Raw genomic sequence first — 21,791 nt, 5'->3', positions numbered from 1 at the left:
CTCAGTCTTGGCCATCATGGGTTGGTTGTTCAAGGGTCCTAAGCCAGCGTTTTCTAACTGGGGCTATTCTCACAGAAACCTGGTTTATAGGTCCAGGCTTATCCACTGTGGTTTGAATGTGAAACATCCCTCATGGATTCATGTGTTTGGACACTTGTTCCCAAGGTGGTGGCACCAAATCAGAAGGCTGTAGGATCCTGAGGGGGTGAGTGAGGCCTCTGTGGCAGGAGAATGTCACTGGGGGATGGACCACTGAAGGTTGTATTGAGCCTTGGTTCCAGCCTTGCCCTCTGTATTACAGTCAGCCATGATAAGAACAACACGCACCACATGCTCTACCACCATGCCTGCCCCACCACAATGAGCTGAAACCCCCTGAAACTGTGAGCCAGAACCAGCCTCTCTTCCCTCAAGTTGTTACCACGAAGCGGTTTGGTCATAGCTATGTGAAGGTGACCAATACAGGCTCCTACCACTCACTCCAGGTCCTTCAGCCAGCAGAGAGCTGTTGGATCAGGACCTCGTAGGTAGTAGTGCTAGGTGGTCCAGAAACAAAATGCCAAAAGCCAGTCCCTGCTTTTGTGTCCTAAAGAGTTGGGCTGCCTTATGGTGTCACCCTTTTTAAAGACCCCATCTTAGAAACTTTACAAGAGGTCTGGTTTTCTTCTCCCCCACTCTGTTGCTACAAGTGGGTTCCTAAGACCATTTCCAGTCAAAGTGGACTTTGCATGTATTGTTCTACCAAGATTTAGACACCAGGCTCTATATCAGTGGTTCTCAACCTGTGGGTCACAAGCGTTTTAGGTGTTGAACAATCCTTTTACAGGGGTCTTCAAAGGCCATCAGAAAATACAGATATTTACATTATGATATTCACAACAGTATAAAAATTACAGTTATGAAGTGGCAACAAAAATGAGTTTATGCTTGGGGGTCACCACAACATGAGGAACTGTATTAAAGGGTTGCAGCATTAGGAAGGATGGGAAGTACTGCTCTCTATGAACATCTTGCATTCTCCTCAGTCCTGGACTTGATATACTCCACAGAGTTTTGTGGTGCTGGGATGAATCCAAGACCTTCTGCACACTAAACACATACTCCGGCACTGAATGACACCCCTACACTATACTTGGTTCTTTTTCTCACTCTCAACCCTCCTTTCTCTCTGCTCCTTTTTGTCCATTTGCTCACTCATGGCCTCTAGCAGCTTCTCCAGGCTGCACCCTCCTCAAATGCATCAGCCTTCCTGCCCATGTGGGATGAAAAGCCTTCCTTTTAAAGGAAATGACAATAAAGGAGGAGGCATGTCTTAATCAGCCGCTCATTATTCATCAGAAAGTCTCAAGTACAAACAGGACCAGGAGACAAAGGTTGGGGGTTAAGCGTGGGAGTCAAGCAAGGCAGAGGAGATGGGAAACTTCAGGAAAAGCCCATCAAGGGTTCTGTGGAGAGGACATGTGTGGCTACCTGACAACTGGGAGGCGTATTCGGTGAGCCCTTCTTGTCAAGTGCCACAAAGATCTTCTGTCCACAGATCGCACAGATACTGCCTGACAGACTCCTGGTGGGCATCCTGCTGACACAGAAGAACTACCAGGGAAGGGAAACGGAATGGTGTTGAAGAGGAGAGTGCATGCCATCGGGTGCACACAGGACAGCCGCTGCACATACTGTACTAGACAGTCCTTGGGACCTGGGGTCTTCACTGCTTCTGAATTGAACTAGCATCTGAGATGCCTTTTCAGGTAGGGACAACACTCAGAAGTGCTGAGCATCCCCAGTGGGGCCCATTAGGACCAACATACCCAGAGTGCATTGCGATAATAGCCATCCATCAAGCCTCTGCATTTACTCTCCCTCTGAGTGGCGGTTGACTTCCACATGGCGATTCTGTCACAGGGGCCGCTGTTGAGCTTATGATACAGTCCCTCCCCTCCCTGATCTATTTTCTCCTGGAGATTCCCAGTCAGAGACTTGGATCAAATTCAAGCATTCATTTCCTTTTCAAGACTTCCACGTTATTATCTGCGCACTCAGCCCCATCAGCCCCTGAGAGAAACACATTGAGAATTTGAACTTGGGAAACATTCATTTTCCAGAGCCGCGATGAGCTTTTTTGATCAACAGTGGTAACGCACCAGAACCCTCACAAAGCGAAAAAGTTCCTTCTGAACATAGCGTTTATCTTATGATAGTTTTAGGTTAAAAGAAAATATTCTTGAAAAAAAAGAGAGAGAGAGAGAGAGAGAGAGAAAAAAAAAAGAAAGAAAACATTCAGAGATAGGACAGAGAGCGCCACACACGACTTTGTCTGTTGTTGTTGTTGTTAGGAGTTGTTGTTAGGAGATCTATTTGAAGGATCCGGCTGACAAGTCTATGGAGCCAAGTCAGAAACCTGCAGGGCAGCCTGGTTAAGACTGGGGACGAGTGTGGATCCCCTCCCCTCCCCCGGCCCCCCGGAATCAGGCTTCCTTCTCTGGATGCTTGAAGGTCAAACCTCACCATGGAGGCGCTTTTCACTTATTCCGCCCCTCCTCCATAAAAGGCCTTCTTGTCAGCCCACTTTCCCTTTCCTTCTCCCCGTCTGTGTTCTAAGCGTGTTCCTCCTGTCGCTCTGGCCTTCTCCACTCTTTCTCTAAACCCTCCCACCACCATATTGTGGCTTGTTCATCACCTGGATGATCTTCATGCTCACTTACTCAAAATGGCACAGCTCTTTTTTTTTCCTTCTCCCCCCTCCTCCCCCATTCTTTTTCCCGTTCTTCTCTGGACAGCTGCCAAGATTTACAGCTTGCCTGCCTTGGGGGTTTTCTTTTAGACTCTAATAAAATTGTCTTCAAGCTTAAAAAAAAAAAAGACCTTCATAGCTACATTTAGACTAGTGTTTCAACAAGCGGCTGGGCTTCACAGCCCGCAGCAAATTCAGATATTGCAACCTTCGTGAGTGTGTGTGTGTCTATTACCAGTGAGGCGGCCTTCGGCAAGAATCTGCCTACTCTCACGGATTTGTTGATTTTATTCATGGTTTTATATCAGTGCGAACCCTGGGCTGTTTTTACACTCCAGGTCATGACCTAACGCTGCGTCTGTGACCCGCTGGGTACATCGGAGGCTCTCTTCCCTTTCACCTGCCTGTCACTGTGCGTTTTGTTTGTTTTCAGTGTCTTCTTACCTTTGGGTGCTATAGGAGGCCCCAGGCTCATACCGACTATTCCTCACCCAGATCTACAATCAGCTACTTCTCTAAGGAGACCCGAGCCCTTTTATTGTAGGATGATATGAGAAACCAGGGTCTGGGCACTGGAGTGCCGTTGCTTCCAGGATCTATTAGCTAAGAGAGCAAGTTAGTATCAGCACATACTAACTTGTGTGTGTATATGCATGCCTATAAATATTCTTGTGTGTATTTTTCTGCATCTTTACTAGACAATACAGGAATTTGTACTGATAGCACCTATTCTAGCCCTTTACTAATAGGGAGGATTCGGGCATTTCTCCTGGCTTATCTGTAATCTCTCATTCTGGCAAGGAGAAATTCAGATTCCACTCTCAGCTGTCCATTTATTTAATGGATCCATTCTAGAATGTGCGCATAAAAAGATCAGATTCATTAATCCATAGCCCTGGGGTGATGAGTATATATTAGTGAGAATATAGTGCTACATAAACTCCCTTTGCTTTTAGACCTATATTCTCCACTCAGTTTAAAGTCAGCATAAGACTATCATCCCACCCAACACACACACACACACACACACACACACACACACACACACACACACATACATACACACACACACACACACACACACACACCCCATCTTCAGTATGGTGATTTCACACATTTGCAAAACAGTTAGATTCCTTCTGTCAGACTATTTTTTTATCCTGGGATTCTCTGACTTCATAAATAATTTTTAAATTTTTGCATGCATGAGGATACATCTCTTCTGCTATGTGGTTCTGTGGATTTTTGAAAATGCAGCGTCATGTATCCATCAGTCTGGTATCAAACAACAATTCCACTACTATCCAAGCCTCCCCAGGCTCCACCCTGCCAACCCTCTCCGTCTCTAACCCCCTGGCAAGCACTGATCTGCTCAGCATCTCTGTAGTGGTGCCTTTTCCAAAGTGTCGAATGAATGGGATCAGATCATGTGGAGCCTTTTTGGACTGGCTCCCCTCACTCAGAAATGTGCAGTTAAGGCCCATCCATTTGTGGATGGCTTAAAAGCTTACTCCTTTTTCTTAGGAGGTTTTTAAAACAAAGCAGATGCTTTGGCCCCACTCCCAGTGATTCTGATTTAATTGATCTGGTGTGGGGCTCAGATACTGGCACGAGAGTAGAGGTTTGCTCCTCCCTCACCTCCACCTCAGTCCCAAACACATGAACAAGGGTGAGCCTTTGTGTGTACACAAAAGCACCCGTATGTATACACCAACTTACTGGTGACCATAAAAATGTTTTTTTTTTTTTTTTTTAAAATAGATTTCTGAAAAAGATGATAGAAGACAGTAACGTACAGGACTGTGGGGTGGGATCCGGTGAGATGTCTAGAGAGTTTGTGCTTCGTGATTGGGCTGTCCCACCATTGAAGCTCTTCTTCCTGGTCCATGGGAAGACAGAACACGTACAATCTTTCTCTTCCTCTCATGTTCATAAACAGGCACAAGAGGCATCGATGATCATCTTAGAGACAGGATGTCTGGGTTTTGTCGGAGCTGGGAGTGAGAATGTTGTTTCCTGTGCACACCTTGACCATTATGAGAAGTGTGGTTTCCTGCACTTGTCCCTAAGGCAACACATGGGAGAGGAGCCACAAGGTGTGGTATTTCAACATTTCACCTGGCAAGCTGGGTTGCAGGCTCTGGAGAGAGGGTACAATCGAGCCTGGGGCAGATGGAGACAAGAGGTGCAGAGGAAGTCAAGTGCATGTCACTTTAAGTCCTGCTCCACAAAGGAGAGGAAGAGCCAGAACCTCACACTCTGTCACTTACACGAAGTCCCCACCTCAGGTTGGCTGTGCACAAGACACAGGAAGAGCAGGACTGAAACTCACAGGAACACGAGATCCTCAGTTTCAGAGTGTTCAGAGACGCACGTGTGCCAGACACAGGTGAATATTCCCAACACTGAATCTGGAACCCACCTAACCAGGAGCTATGCCCATTCTGAATTTTAATTTTAAGAATTTCAAAAAAATTAACACAGCTATTTGAGATTTTAAAAAAATCCAGTCACAAATGCACAGTCCAAACACATTTATCACTTTTTTTCATGTTTCTACTTCTTTACATGTTGCATAATGGTGACTAATCTTTATGGCAAGCTTTCCCTGAGTTACTGCTGATTCTGAAATGTTTTATGTAGCATCAAACGTGATTATTTTCTTACATGGCTAAGAAGTTAGCTCAGGCCTTCTTCACACATGTTAGTTAAGTGCTCTACTACTGAGCTCTATCCTAGCCCCTTACATGTTATTTTTATCCTACTAGATGGTGCTTCTGTCAGAAATAAGTGGGTTTTGTTATGGCTCATTTTTGATTAACTCCATAAATGTTGGCAATTGGAATATGCTAGGCATGATAACTTGAATAAGTAACATTTTATTTTAGAAAAATAACGTATTTCCCAATACTTCTATACAAAGAGTGTATTTTCCCTACATTTAAAAATTTATTGTGTGTGTGGTGGTGGAGTGGATGGGCACATGCCACCTGGCTCATGTGTGAAGGTCAGAAGACAACGTGCAGGAGTCACTTCTCTCCTTCGAGCATGTGGATTCCAGATATTGAACCCACGTCAGTAGCCTTAGTGGCAAGTGCCTTCATGCACTGGGCCGTCTCGCTGGCCCCAGGAATGCATTTTTCTAATTAACTAACAATGAATAGTTTTTGATAGAATGAGACTCCGGGGAGTAATGAGCCTGGAGAGCCGTGACAACACCAAAAGAAATGATGCAGATATAGAAGAAGATGATGCTTCTTCCTCCATCTTAAATGGTTTCAAACAAAGAAAACAACACTTACCCCATAGTAGATGCCACCTAGTCTAAACAGATCTCAGCGAAGTCTCACTCTATTATTCCATAGTAAAGGCCATGGAACAAGGTTCCAATCCCCCAAACCAGGGAATCTCTAGATTTGATTCTGTGGGGGAAAATGTGGAAGCAAGAAAGAATGTGGTATTTGGGTGGGATAGAGGAGGGCTGGAGCTTGGGAAATACTATTGCCGTATTATTTAACAGAGCTTTATGGCTATACATTTGTTCAATAACTTTTTTCTGTTTTATGTCTTTAAAACTAAAGACTGTAAAGTTCTCTTTCTTAGACTGTATCACTCAGTGCCAGTGGACAAAGGAATCCTTGATGAGTCCCCCTTGTCCTTGGGTGATATGCCCCAAAGCCACCACGGATGCATGAACTCTTGGATAGTACCGAGCCTGCTGTATAATGTGTTTTTTTCCCATGCATTCACACACACGTATCCATTGTGAAGTTTAATTTATGAATTAAGCACTATAAGAAGTTAGAAAAAAAACAGTAACAGTGAAACAACATAGTATAGTAAACACGGTCTGTGCTTTGAGAATGAAGTTTATGAAAATCTGGGTTACTTGAAAACAAGTATTGTGATTCAGTGGTAGCTGATCTAATAGCCGAGTTGGCTACTGAGTGACTAGTACGGGGGGGGGGGGTGGTAGCACATACGTGGGTAGACTGGACAAAGGGTGGTTCACGTTTCAGGTGAGATGGAGCAGCATGATGAAGGATTGCGCGGACTGCTGAGCTGAGAACGGCGTGGAGTCAATGCTACTATTCCTTTACAGAACTGTCCATGTAATGTATTGCATCTTTGTAGATTATGAGTAACGGAGACCACAGAAAGTGAAACTGTGGATGAAGAGGGACTGCTGGAATCATGAAACGCTTCTTTGTAATGCAGTGCTTAGACAAGCCTGTTCTAACCAGTTTCAAGGTTTGGCTGGACATCCGAAGGCCTGGACAGCTTAGAAAAACCATCTCCAGAGGACACTGTATCCCACTTACGTAAGAATCCCAGGATGGGATCACAGGTCTTGGGATGAGAGACTGTGTAGCAATAATTTTTGAAGGTCCCTTGACCCTAAGGGATGCTAAGGGCCCCTAACACTGGTAACCACTAGGGAAATAGTTCCTGACCTAAACACAGACTAGAACCACCTGGGGGAGATTTCTGATGTCCTGATGCAGGGGGCCTCCCTCCATTGCTCCTGAGTCCATGTGTGCTGGAGTTGGGAAAGAAGGCTGGCTGGGGCGGCTATCAGGCGCATCGAAGGCTGAAGATTCTCTGCCATAGACTTCGGGCTCTGAAGAATGTTTGCAAATACTCTGAATTGCCTGAAGAAGTGTCTGGAATAGATATCATTCCTTCTACGAATGCAAAAGCATGGGGACTGGAGGGACAATAGTCAAGAGCGAAGCTCAGGTCTTCCGGCCCTTGATTCCCCTGCTGTGGCGGCCACAGGGCAACAGAAGCTTGTTTCTGTGAGTTGAGTTACATTTCAAATTCTCTGGGACAGTCCCCTCCCCTGTTGTAAACAAACCATACAATTAGCCCTAGTCTTGATTCATGAATCTTAACCCTTTTCGTATTATTTGGTGTGTTTTATCTGTAAAACACTCTCCAATGCCAGCAGTGGCCTGCCAGCCTTCACTGATTCGGGGAAGGGAGTGAGGCGGAGAGAATTTTATTTATTTATTTATTTATCTATCTATCTATTTATTTATTTATTTATTTATTTGAGATAGTAGTTCATTCTGCTGCCCAAGCTGACCTAGAGCTCACTTTTTCCTTTCGTCTGGCTTCAAATCTGTTGTTGAGAATTTTATACATGAATACTGTTTTTTAATGTATAATTTCCACTCCACACTCTTTTCCTCTGTTGACTCCTCCTCTGTCTCTCCCACTCCCTTTCAAATTCATGATCTCTTCTACTTTAATTATTATGTTTTACACACACACACACACACACACACACACACACACACACACACACGTCCATTCAGTGTCACTCAGACATATTTATGGTTGACCATTTGGGATTGGATAATCTATCAAGGGCCGGTCCCTGGAGAGGACTGATTCCGCCAGTATGATTTCTCCAGTAGCCGCTGATTGCCTGGAGTTCTTCATCTGGGAGTGGAGCCTCATGAGACTTCCTCCATCCACACTGGCCTGCCAACCGGTGTCATCATGTAGGTTATGTTTGGGGGACATGGTTGAGATTTCAGGGGTGCAGCTCCCGGTCATGTACAGAAGAAGACACAATCCCACAGGAGACCTCTGCTTCTTGCAATCTCTCTGCTCTCTCTTCTAAGACATTCCTGAGCTTCCAGATAGGTGCTGCATTGAAGATACGTGAGTCGGGTTGGGACTCACGTATCCTACAGACAGCTGTTTTCTGCGTTTTGACCAGTTATGGATTTCTGTAACAGTCTCCATCTGCTGAAAAAAAAATAAACAAAAACAAAACAAAACAAAACAAAACTTCTTCGACGAGGGCTGAGAGCTACACTGATCAGGCAAGACTAGTGAACAAGCTGTGTGATCAGAGCTAGGCCTAGCTTAGAACTGTCAATCCTCCTGCCTCAGGTTCCCAAGTGCTGGGATTACAGGTACTCATCATCATGCCCAGCTTTTCTGATCAACTTTATGGTCATTAACTTAAGGAGGACATAGTAGAGACTTTTCATGTTTAGAAAAGAACAGGGGTGTGTGTGTGTGTGTGTGTGTGTGTGTGTGTGTGTGTGTTATATGAACTGGGAATTCCGAAGTAGATGGTTATTCACTCTTTCAGGATTCACCCATGTATTTATAAGAATTAGGACAATGGGGGACAAAAACTCTTATCTTCCTTCTACGTAAAGAGCAGCATGTATGTATCATCTAATTGATTAAAATTACAGTAACTAACTCATTGCTTCATATAGACGAATCTTAGTAATATGTTCACTACCATTAGCAGTGAAAAACTAGTACCTTCTGAATCTGAAGAGCTAAGTTCCTGGTATGCCTTCTTGTAGGAAAGTTCATGGATAAAGGTCTGAAAATCCTAAGCAGTAATAGTTTTGGAACAACTATAGTCCCAAATGTTTCATGAAAACCCTTTCAAATATTTCTACACTCACAAAAATGAAGCATTATAGATATGTGTAAAAAAAAAAAAAAGCCGTCTGTGTCCTTCTATGTCTGAGCTAGCAGTATTGGGTTGGCTCCGTTACTTTCTATTCAGCTCTGCTAGCAACATTAGGAGCTCTCTCTCAAGTTCCATGAAATGCTTATGAAATTGGATCACTGCACGGCCAAAGGAAGTGCCTTTGGCAACACAGGGCTGTTGTTCACCCACTTACCTTCTTTGTTTTATGACTCAAGAGTTGCCAGTCTATGCTTTTTAATTTTCGTTATGGTCCCAGAGACTTGGAGTGACTTCACTGCGAGGGATATTCTGGGGAATTTTTATTTGAGCTGCTTTCTGTAAGCTGTGTGACTCCTCCTAAATCTCCATCCCACAGCACAGGCATGGTGCATGGCCTTATTAATTCCTGAGCTACCTTCTTACTGGAGAAGCAGTTCTGACCGTAGAATGTGATTGCCTACCCCAGCTTATTTCCTCACAAGACTCTACTTTTCTGGTATCCTTTTTGTTTTTGTTTCAGTTTCTAAATACCCACTCTCCTCCCCTGGAGATCAGTGATGTTGGATGAAAATACAGCCATACTTTGTGAGAGTTATGCAACGATGAAATTGCCTAACACAATTCTCAGAGCACATCATCCTCACCAAGCAATCCAAGCCTGCAATTTAAAAGTTTCTAGCAGCCACATTCAAAAGTAAACAGGAAAAGGTGACATTTATCCCACCGATATATTTAAAATACTCCCTTTCAACATGGGATCAATACAAATCCTTGTTCTCATCTTACTGCCTTTGAAATCCATTGTGCATTTTACATGTGTGGTACATCTTTTTTCATATTTTAAGTGCTCAGTAGTCATATAAGCTAGCGGATTTGGCAATGGCCAGCTCAGTTCTAAGGATTTTAAGAAACAAGATACTCAAAGGAGCTCTAGACACTAAAATTTCACGGCAATGGACCACACACTTTAATTAGTTACTCTACACCACTGGAAGCCCACTTTCAATGGTGGTCTCACTTTGCAGGTGAGCTATATATTATCTGTAATGAGTCTTTTTCTGTTCTGCCAGTCAGCTCCCAAATAATGACATGGAGACTTATTATTAATTATGAATGCTCAGCCCTAGCTTAGGTTTGTTCCTAACTAGTTCTTATAACTTAAATTAACCCATTTATATTAATCTATGTTCTGTCACATATTGCCTATCCTGCTTCTTCTGTGTCTCCTGGTGTCTCTCTTGCATGCCTTTACCTCCTCCTACTTCCTCTCTCTGCCTGGAAGTCCCACCGATACCATCTGCCTAGCTATTGGCTGTTCAGCTTTTTATTACACCAATCACAACAATATTCCTTCACACGGTGTACAAATATCCCACAACAATTATCATAAAAGCTCTTAATTTTTAAAAAGTTTTATTTTGAAAGGTGCTCCTTTCTTGCATTTCTCTTGGGTCCTCCAATGATAAAACTCTATGTAGATACCTACTATGAGAAACGTGTACATGGAACATGTCAGGGCCATGTGCTTCCAGGTGGGAGAAGGACATGGCCAGGTGAATGATCCAAGCAGACACTTAGAGATATTAGTGTCTTAAGTAAAGATACTTACTTGAATATTAGATTGAATCCACACATTGTAAACACAATGGCCAAATAACCCACTACACCAAACGTATAGCTGATCTTATAGAATAGAAGAAAGCTTTTGTAGACCAATCTGTGGGAATAGAAAGTAGAGGTAACACAGAGTAGCCAATAAAGCACTTTGTCTTTCAAACAGCCTTTAAACCAAATCTTTCTATATAGATTTTTGGGTTGAGGATCTTAAAATGGTTTTAGTCTTTTAAGATAGGGTCTCAGTGGGCAGCCAGGCTTGTTTTAAACTTGAGATCCTCCTGCCTCCGCTTCTGGAGTGTGAGATTACTCTGCTTGCCCCTCAGCTTTCTTTACCTCACTCCAAAGCCCAGTTTTCCTCTGTGATTTCAAATCATCTGCTTATTGCCACCCTACCACCTTCCCCAGTTGGCTTCCTGTTGGAAGCAACGTATCCACATACATAGTTAAAATCTCTGATATTAATAAGTCAAGCTTTCATTACTATTTAAAAAGATACTTTCTTTCACTTTTTGGAAAGAAAGTGTTGGGTGTGCATTGCCATGGCCATACTTTATTACTTTATCTTCACTGAGTTCCAATTAGAAAGGACTTTTTGAATCCTTATTTGAATTTGGTTTGAATAGGGATTGTGGGCTAGCCTGAGAACTGAGTTGGTGGTTTAAATAAATTTTATGAAGAACATCTTTCCACATTCAAGAAGCAGACACTTGAGAGTCACGTGTACTGGCGCCTCCTCCCCAAGTGCACTCATGCCCATTAGGGTCAGGCAATGGTAGGGTCTGTGGAACAGACAGTTACACAGCTGCACAGATTGGTTTGCAACGCTACAAGACTGTTGTGTCTCTAAAAAAGGCCAGAGAAGGGGGTGGGGTCTTTCTGCTGAGAGATACTTGAGTAGTCAGTTCTTCTGATCTGCCTGTGCTGAGCAGTTCACATCACTGCAAGAGCAGCCAGTTCAGAGTGGAGGTTTATGTTATAATGGGGATATGCTGGGACATTAACAATGACTAAGAGGGTCCTCCTGGCCCAGCCCTATCCCCAGATAGAACCACAGAGTAGGTTCCTTGGACTCCACACATATTCAAGGCCTCTCTTAGGCATGAGCCTGCATAGGAGATGCTCCCAGCTAATAGCATATTTAACTGCAAGGCTACTCTGTGCCAAGTGACTTACAGATTTAAGGAAGTCACAGCATGGTGTTGGAGGTAGAGCTTTGTAGAGTGTCATTTTTGAATTGACCCTGGCTTGACACTGTAGATCTTGGTCAACTTCCTTGGCTGTTCTTCCCATGACTGTCTCGTTTGTAAAGTGATGAGGATGGAGCTGACTCCTAATACTGATCTGGAGTGTATATGATATGATGCATTCCTTTAAAAGACTGGACATATGAAGTCCCTGACATGCTGCATGTCTCAGGTGTATTAGATTATGTCTATGCTCATTTCCTTACTCACTGGGCTACATACTTCCGGGAATAGTAGAACCCAGAGCTTCCTGGCCTCTTGAACTTACTCCAGGTAAGGAACTGTGCTACTGCCTCAGAGCAGCCTCCATATGAAAATATAATCCTACTGCCGTTCCTCTGAATGTAAATATCCAGTTAATAGTTTTGAATTGTGCTGTGTTGGAAAACTACATCTGTCTCAGCATGCACATTTGTTCTCATCTTTAGTAAAGGGTAAAATTGTAGGTACACCAAATAACGGTTTAAAAAAAAACTTTATAATTTATCATCAGTAAATGTTGATTCACACACATATTTTATAAATCAGTGTATCGGGAGGATATATAAAAATTTATTGAAAACATTTAAGAAACTCTGCTTTGAAACACAGTAGAAACTTTGGCTCTTGAGTTGACTTGAGATATGTGGAGCCCTATGCAGGCAGAAGCTGAAAGGGATTGCTGAGATGTAGATGGCATGATACCCTGGCCATCTGAGATATATGGGCCATGAAGAGTAGCAAAGCACATTTGGGTAATTCCTGTAGTGAAGGGTCTCTGCTATGGTGAACTCATTTACTTAGGAGCCTGCATTGAACTATTATGCAGTGGGAAGTAAAATGTTTCGTTGGAAGTGAACTACTTGTACTGTTTGTGTTCAAGGGATGAACTCAAATACATTTGGATTCTGAAACTCAAAACACTTTGACAAATCTTAAATAGCTTATAATATTTGGTAGTCAGGAGAAAGGGAGCCATGTGCCCACTTTTTACTGACTTTTAAAGGCTTTCTAAGACCTTATCTGGCTAGTCCAAATTGTCTCCTGACACTATTCCCAAGTTCTTCCCAATGGGGAATTAAATTAACTGTCTGCAAACCTGCATTCATGTAACTGTTTTTTTTTTTTTTTTTTGAGATAGGGTTGTCGTGGAATGTTATTTCAAGATGTGTTACATTTGTTTGTGCTGTAGCACGTTTGTTTAATGATGCAAAAATGTGTTATATTCTTTTATGTTGTATTTGTTTAACTCTGTGAAGCTGTTACTTTGCCTGTCTAAAACACCTGATTAATCTAATAAAAAGCTGAACGGCCAATAGCGAGGCAGGAGAAAGGATAGGTGGAGTTGACAGGCAGAGACAATAAATGGAAGGGGAAAAAGAGAGACAGAAGGAGGATTCAGGAGAAAGAAAAGGAGGAGGACATTAGGGGCCAGTTACCCAGCTACACAGTAAGTCATAGAGTAAGAAGTAAAGAAAGGGATACAGAATAGAGAAAGGTAAAAGCCCAGAGGCAAAAGATAGATGGGATAATTTAAGTTAACAAAAGCTGACTAGAAATAAGCCAAGCTGAGGCTGGGCTTTTATAAGAAAGAATAAGCCTCCGTGTGTGATTTCTTTGGGAGCCTGGGTGGTGGGTCCCCCAAAGAATAAAAAGAACAAAGAATAAAAAAGCCGACAATGCAGGGTCTTATTATATAGTTCAGGCTCATTCAGAACTTACCATGTAGCCCAGGCTGGCCTAAACCCATAGTCTTCCTCAAGAGCAGTGAATTCAAATATATCATCACGTTTATTTAAATATCTCTCATTGTATACTTTTCCTTTTCCAAGCTAAAAGGAAAACTTACTATTTCATCTTTCCTAGTATTTAACAGGAGAAAACCAAACACACAAATGGAGAAATGATCATGAAAATGTTTCCTTCAGGCCTATGATTTTTTTTTTCTCTCCAACAGGGTAAAACTTAGCCATTGTCTCATGACCACTGCACATCACACACTTTCTCCTTATCTTGCTGCAGTGGTGCCTTGGTGAGGATTTGCACTCCACTTCCAGACAGAGGGAGCAAGAGCAAGCCTGTAGGTGTATAAGCTCCGGTGAAAAACCTGCCACGACTTCGTGGAATTGTGTAACTCTCAAGAGGATGACAGCCAGCCTGTGATATTACAACCCCAGTTGCTAGACACGCTTCCCTACATGCCTGATGTGTTAGATGTGGTCAGGTCGGACCATAAACTTTCAGTCCTTGCCCTGGTTTTTTTTTTTTGTTGTTTGTTTTTTTTTGTTTTTTGTTTTTTGTTTTTTGTTTTTCGAGACAGGGTTTCTCTGTGTAGCTTTGCGCCTGTCCTGGAACTCACTTGGTAGCCCAGGCTGGCCTCGAACTCACAGAGATCCGCCTGGCTCTGCCTCCTGAGTGCTGGGATTAAAGGCGTGCGCCACCACCGCCCGGCTCCTTACCCTGTTTTAATGTGTATGTGACCTGAGAGAATAAAACAAAATGCTGAGCTAAAAATAAACATGCAAAGTGTGCGCTAGAGATTAAAAAAAAAAAAAAAAAAACAGTTTCACTTCCTTTTTCCTCTTCCTCCGCTGGTTAGAGTCTGCAGTTATGAGCTGTACAGGAGGCTAGTGTGAGTTGCCTTCACACAGGGTATGTGCATTACGAGTGTGAGAGTCAGTCTCCGGATGGTTTTGCTGCAAAGGTAGAAACGGGTCAAAGGATGACCGGAAACCTGTGGACACGTCAAGACGAAAGGAAATGAAGTATACTTTTTACTGTTTACAAGAAAGAGATGAAGCCAGGCATGATAGTAGAGGTCTGTAAAAATATTTTCAAGATCACTTACCCACTTAAACATTTGGTTTTACCATCTACAATACCAGGAAAGACAAAATGTTGATTCCAGCTTTGGGAGAGGCTAAGGCAGAGAGATTGTGAGTTCTAGGCATAGATCTAGTATATATTGTGAATTCTTGTCTCGAAATAAAACAAGAACAACAACAACAAACAAACAAACAAACAAAAACCAAGAGCAGCCACATGGAAACTTCAACTCAAATTAAAAAATGAAATCAAAGGGACCGTGAGGAAGGAGTGAGTAGAACACTGAAGTGTCTGCCCTGAAAGCCGTTTCTGGGTAGCTCTGAAGAGGATGTCACTAGTAAGAATGGAGAACATTCCCCACGTAGACTGAAACCGCCACCAGCAAAGCTTCGTTGTGAAGTACAAAGGGACAACCCACATCTGCAGCAAGGTCACCAGCTATCAGAGAAATGAAGAGAAAGTCTCCCTCAAAGACGGGCCCCAAATGGCACCTCAGTTTGCTGTGTGATGCTGGCAATCTCTGGATGAGACCTTGGGCCTGGGACCTCCATCACTCACTAAATGGTTCAGACTCCTTCTGGTGAAAAGCACCCTTGCCATCATGTCTGTTCCATAACATTGGCTCACCTACCAGCTGTGAGCTAACTCTACAGATAAGTCACGGAGAATTGGTACGTTTGAGATTGGTCCAAGCGAGGTCACGTGGGAACGTTCCAGAACGCCCAGGCCTTGCTGTTCCTTTTGCCTGGCTACTTCAGATACAAGCTGTGCAGGGCTTCGACAGGGAAGGGCTTTTGGACAGGCAAGCGTCAACATAGCTGTAAAACCGGGAATATGTGTCTGTGCAGCCTTGGTATCCTGCAGGGTGACATCGAGTTAAAATACAACCCAGGGAGGAAGGCGCTCTGAAAACCACACTGTGTTACACGGAGCCCAGGGTCTGCGGTTATCAGCACATGCCCATGGGAAAGGGCATAGTGCTGTCAAAGGAGGAAGCGGTGGTCAGTGACTCACAGCGGCTTCCAGGACGTCTGCCTGGGTCACAGTGCGTTCTGTAGCTCACCTCTCGCCTCTATTAATTAGATCCTCTCCCGTTTTCCTTCTCTCTCTTCAGCAGCTACTGGCGCCCTTTCCGGAAAGCATGATGTATGGACCTCACTCATTTGTAGTGCTCTGTGTCTGCACCACTGACCAGAGGCCAAGTGGCCTCCAGAGGGTAAAGTAAATCTGGCTGGGCCCAACCCCACATGGCAGGGATGAGGACCGACTAAGCTGATGGGCTGTAGATTGCTGGGTGCTAGGGTTATTCTGGCAACAGCTGTATGTTCAGAGCAGGCCTGTCTATCAGCTAGCCACTTCTCTTGTAAAAAGCAGACCTGGAAAGTAAGGCTTTCAGTCTTTGGCATTTTACAGCATCTGTACCTCTCAGCTGCTCAGAAACGTCACAAAGGATGGCCAGTGAAGTTTCATCTCCAGGTGGGAACAATTACATTTTAGGATAATCTTGAAGATTCGGGTCCTGGATCCTGACTTCACACTAAAGAGCCTCCTGCCTGTTCATTACACTTCCAGCAAGGTGGGAAGATTGGTAGGCTATATTGCATATTTATTATCCCAAGCACAAAAGAAGAGCTTAGGGAAAAATGGCTGTCTGTGTCTGTGTCTCCTTTAAATAAGGTCTCAGTTGTGATGGTCTGAGGTTGATAAACAAAACCAAATTGCAGGACAAGATGTCAAGGTGTGAAAAAAGAAAAAGCAAATAATGAGGAATCCCCATGACTGTTGATTGTCCTTTTTCACTCCCTCTAGCTTCAGAAACAAAATCATTGCTCCAAATCATTTTTCAGAAAATGCTAAGGTGGTAATCTTTCACATGCACTTGAAAAAAAAGTGCCTGCAGGGCAAAAAAAAAAAAAAAATATCTGGAGAGTTTTGGTGAAAATATTCAGCTATCTATGCTTCTCAGAGAATACTTCAGGAAAGAGAAAATGTTCTTTATTCTTCCCAAATTAGTCAGATCATTGCATTTTCCACTCTATTTGTGGATATGGTCAATGTGTGTGCACATGTGTATGTGTGTGAGTGTGCATATGTGTGTATGTGTGCACATATAGGAGTGTGCGCACGCATGTGTGTGTGTGTGTGTGTGTGTGTGTGTGTGTGTGTGTGTGTATGGAGGAGGAAACAGGCCTTACTTTAGGAAATAGAACAGTTTTCATAAGGGCCTGAGATTACTTGTTAGGTAATCAAGATTAAAGATACACAGATATCAGTACTCACAATTGGTGACATGCAGAATTCTGATATTAACAATAAAAATGATCAGCCTAAAAAACTCATCTATATTTTTAATCATTTTTTATGTATCATGAATTACACATTTTCTGGCTTTTAAGACCTATTACTTCTGATATTAAAGAAGATGGGTGTCTTTCACAATTCTATCATCTGGATTTTTTTTTCTTCATCCTTCTAAGAATATATTCATCATTTACATTTCCCCTATAAAAATAAAATTTATGAACTCTGGTGGAACTCCACTGCTCTGGTGCAATCCTTACCAGCCAGCAAGCAGGTGAGAGACCTGCTTCCAGGCTGCACCACCACCACCACCACCACCACCCACTGAACTCTGTCCCTTCAAGACCCACTCCACCACCCAAGCTCACACGTCTGAACATTCTCTCCATGTCCAGCCTTACCCAGAAACCCCAGCAGACTATATAGGCACAGGCACAACACACTCTAGTTGGAAGAACAGACTGCATAGACACAGGCATGACCCACACTAGTTGGAAGAACAGATGAGTAAACAGCACTGTAAGAATTCATTCAACAACAGAAAGGGCAATATGGCACCACCAGAGCCCAGTGATCCTACAACAGCAAGACCTGAACATTCCAATGCAGCTGAAACACAAGAAAATGATCTTAAAAATAACTTTATGAAGATGATGAGGCCCTTAAAGAGGAAATGAAAAATTCCCTCAAAGAAATCGAGGAAAAGGCAAACAAAAATGGAAGAAATCAATAAATCCCATAAAGAAAGCCAAGAAAAAAATAAACAGGTGAAGGAAATGGTTCAAGACTTGAATTAATCAAAAGAGATGGAGAAGGACATTTCATATACATTGAAGGAAAAATCCATCAAGATGAAGTTTCAATTCTGAACATTTATGCCTCAAATACTAGGGCAAACACATTTGCAAATCTCAACAGATACAAAAAAAATTGTAATAACCCTCTGTATCTTATGGGACTGCCATGGCTTAAAGCTAGAGTTCAACAACAACACAAAATGCAGAAAGCCTACAAACTCATGGAAACTGAACAACTCTAATCTGAATCACCATGGGATCAACGAAGATATAAAGAAAGAAATTAAAGACTCCCTAGAATTCGATGAAAATGAATGCACAACATACCCAAACTTACGGGACACAAGGAAAGAAGTGCTAAGAGGAAAGCTCATAGCACTAAGTGACTACATAAAGAAGTTGGAGAAATCTCACACTAGCGACTTAACAGCACACCTGAAAGCTCTAGAACAAAAGATGCAAACTCACCCAGGAGGAGTATATGGCAGAAAATAATAAAACTCAGGGATGAAATCAATAAAATAGAAACAAAGAGAACAATACAGAGTCAATGAAACAAAGAGTTGGTTCTTTCAGAAAATCAGTAAGATAGACAAGCCCTTATCCAAACTAACCAAAAGGCAGAGAGAGAACATCCAAATTAACAAAATCAGAAATGAAAAGGGGGACATAACAACAGACACTGAGGAAATCCAGAGAATCATCAGGTCATACTTCAAAAACCTGCACTCCACAAAACTGGAAAATCTAAAAGAAATGGACAATTTTCTTGATAGGTACCTCATACCAAAATTAAATCAAGACCAAATAAACAATTTAAATATACCTATAATCCCTAAGGAAATAGAAGCAGTCATCAAAAGTCTCCCAACCAAGAAAAGCTCAGGGTCAGTTGGTTTCAGCGCAGAATTCTATCAGAATTTCAAAGAAGAGCTAATACCAATACTCCTCAAATTGTTCCACAAATTAGAAACAGAAAGAACATTGCCAAATTCTTTTTATGAGGTCACAGTTACCCTGATACAGAAACCACACAGAGATGCAGCAAAGAAAGAGGTTTATAGATCAATCTCCCTCATAAACATTGATGCAAAAATACTTAATAAAGTACTGGCAAACCGAATCCAAGAACACACACACAAAAATCACCCACCATATTCAAGATGCATGATCCCAGAGATGCAGGGATGGTTCAACATATGAAAATCTGTCAATGTAATCCACCATATAAACAAACTGCAAGAAAAAAACACATGATCATCTCATTAGATGCTGAAAAAGCCTTTGACAAAATCCAACACATCTTCATAATAAAGGTTCTGGAGAGATCAGGGATATAAGGAACATACCTAAACATAATAAAGGCAATTTACAGCAAGCCAACAGCCAACATCAAATTAAATGGAGAAAAACTCAAAACGATTCCACTAAAATCAGGAACAAGACAAGGCTGTCCACTCTCTCCATATCTATTCAACATAGTACTCCAAGTTCTAGCTAGAGTAATAAGACAACAAAAGGAGATCAAGGGGATACAAATTGGAAAGGAAGAAGTCAAACTCTTACTGTCTGAAGATAATATGATACTATACATAAGTGACCACAAAAATTCTGCCAGGGAACCTCTCCAGTTGGAACTGAAGTTACAGATGGTCCCAAGCCACCATGTGAGTGCTGGGAACCTAACCAGGGTCCTCTGTAAGGGCAATAAGTGGGTCCTATGGACTCATATACTCACATGCACATCTCCTCCCACTACACGTAATTAGAAATAATAAATTAAAAAAATAAGGAGCCACTTCTAGAAGATCCCAATTTTCTGTTTCCTTCATGCCTGGACTTAACCAGCAACAAATAGTAGCATCCCGTGTACAGACATAATTCTTAAAAACAGGTTTCAGAGATTAGAAATGAGAACAGAGCAAAGGTATCATTGTAATATGCAAGCATGAAATACTGGGTTTTAAACTACCTTTAAATTGTGTCTCCAGCACTGTATTTTCTCAAGAGAAAGGCAAAAACTCGCATTACGAATTGAATAATTATATGAGGAGGTGTTTCAAAAATGAGGATCATATTTCACAGCAATTTAAAAGATTCTTTATCAATTTCCAGAGCAGTTAAAACTCTTCGTTTTTAATAGTTACTGCCACATATGAAATGTAGGAATGCTATGTCTCATAAATAAACACATGCACTAAGGGAGATCAAGGCGTACACATGCAAAGAAGGATGCCTGGCATGTGGAACATATTAACAATGCCAGAGGGGTCACCATCTGGGCATGTGAGGAGAACGTACATCTGCATCATTGGTGGAGGGCAGCTCCAGCATCCGGATCACATCACCCATGTTCTCCCCACCCACACATCATAGCACGAGGGATTTCCTGACAAATCAGATGTACCTTTTTTTTTTCTTCTTCTTTCGTGTTGTCATGCACATGAATGAATGGCAAAAGAATCACAGATCAAATCAAATCAAAGTTACATTTCATTTGTCTAATTGGACAAAATGATGAACAGGCCAAGAGTATTAAGGGAAAGGAGTTATGTGATGCTTGTTTTCCTTGCACTGAAGTCCCCAACTATTTACAACCATTGTATGTGCGGATGGCATACAGGGAGGGCAGGGGGATACTCAGACAGAAGGAGAGAAACATTATGGAAATATATGACTCCAGGAAACACTGATGCCATCAGTTCTATGGCACTTACAGAAAGTGTGGACATAAATCTGAGCAAGAAGAACGCATGGAATCCTGGCATATGATGGGCCTGAGAATGGCAGTTACCCACACTGCTGTCCCCCAATCAACCCAGATAGTTGATTTTGTCATTTAACTCTTAAAGAAGATCCTGCAATGGTATGTACATAACTACGCCTGTGTAGATCCTGAAATGGTACACTCATAACTGTCTGTGTTTTTATCTTGCTTTATTTTCAGAAGACGTGAGCAGACACATGCACTATTAGCACAATAATCATTTCTAGTGTTTCATGTCTGTTACTAGGTAGGAAGTTTGATTTAAACAGAACAAAACTTTGATCTGCCATAAATTATTTGCCTTTGCATTGAGGTAAGTTAATGGTGTGTCTGAACCCTGAATTCTGTATAGGTAGTTTTCAGGCTCTACTAATTTGTGGAGTCATTGAAGGATTCTTTTTCAGGGGAGCCATCTCTTTACTTCCTGAACATATGAAAAATAGCTTCACATTTAAACAGAGAGAGAGAGATAATAGCATTGAAAGGTTTTATGTTTTAATTAAGAGCTGTTAAGAGCACTTGGAAATGATTTAACATTGAAGTTCTGACAATGCCTACTCTATATCAAGATTATTACCTTGAAAAAAAAAGATTACTGTCTGGAAAGAAAAATTCCAACTTTCAAATGGTCGATCTATGCCATGCTGAAAATGGGGGATAGAACCCTCTACATATAGTAGTATGCCAAACAAAGTAGGAGATTCCTACTCTGCACCTACACTTCTGATATCACACAGGCCAGCTAATTGTATTTTTAGACCTTATTTGACAAGTAGATAATTTTCTTTGCTTTATATATTTATAATAATTTGCTCTGAATTTTGCAGCTCCTGTAGACCACAGAGCATAATCTGTTAGAACAAATTAAACGACAATTTTATAACTATGTGTACATGTCTCTGTGTGTGTTTGTGTGTGATGTGTGAGGCAGTAGCCTCAAACTTGCTGTGTAGCAGGCTCTGGCCTTGAACTCCTGGACTCTTGGCCTCTAGTTCTGCAGTACTGGAATTAAAGGCATGGCTCACCACACCTGTTTCAGAAAGTGTACTGAGATTTGTAAATTCTCTGTCCACTTAAG

The 21,791-nt window shown here is 42.1% G+C and overlaps 1 protein-coding gene across 1 annotated transcript; it reads right to left on the bottom strand.

Annotated features, from left to right (window-relative positions):
- Positions 1–767: 767 nt before the first annotated feature.
- On the bottom strand, positions 768–20,298 carry Rnf175 (ring finger protein 175). Its single transcript, XM_059266525.1, is given in 6 exon segments — positions 768–782; positions 1,471–1,593; positions 6,030–6,153; positions 10,792–10,899; positions 15,132–15,286; positions 20,248–20,298. Coding segments are annotated over 6 exon segments (576 nt in total).
- Between the last annotated feature and the right edge of the window lie 1,493 nt (positions 20,299–21,791).

The sequence above is a fragment of the Peromyscus eremicus genome, chromosome 6 (genome assembly GCF_949786415.1).
Source record: "Peromyscus eremicus chromosome 6, PerEre_H2_v1, whole genome shotgun sequence".
Classification (NCBI taxonomy): Eukaryota; Metazoa; Chordata; class Mammalia; order Rodentia; family Cricetidae; genus Peromyscus; species Peromyscus eremicus.
Note: the sequence above shows the minus strand (reverse complement) of the source record. Positions and strands in the feature narration are given on the sequence as shown.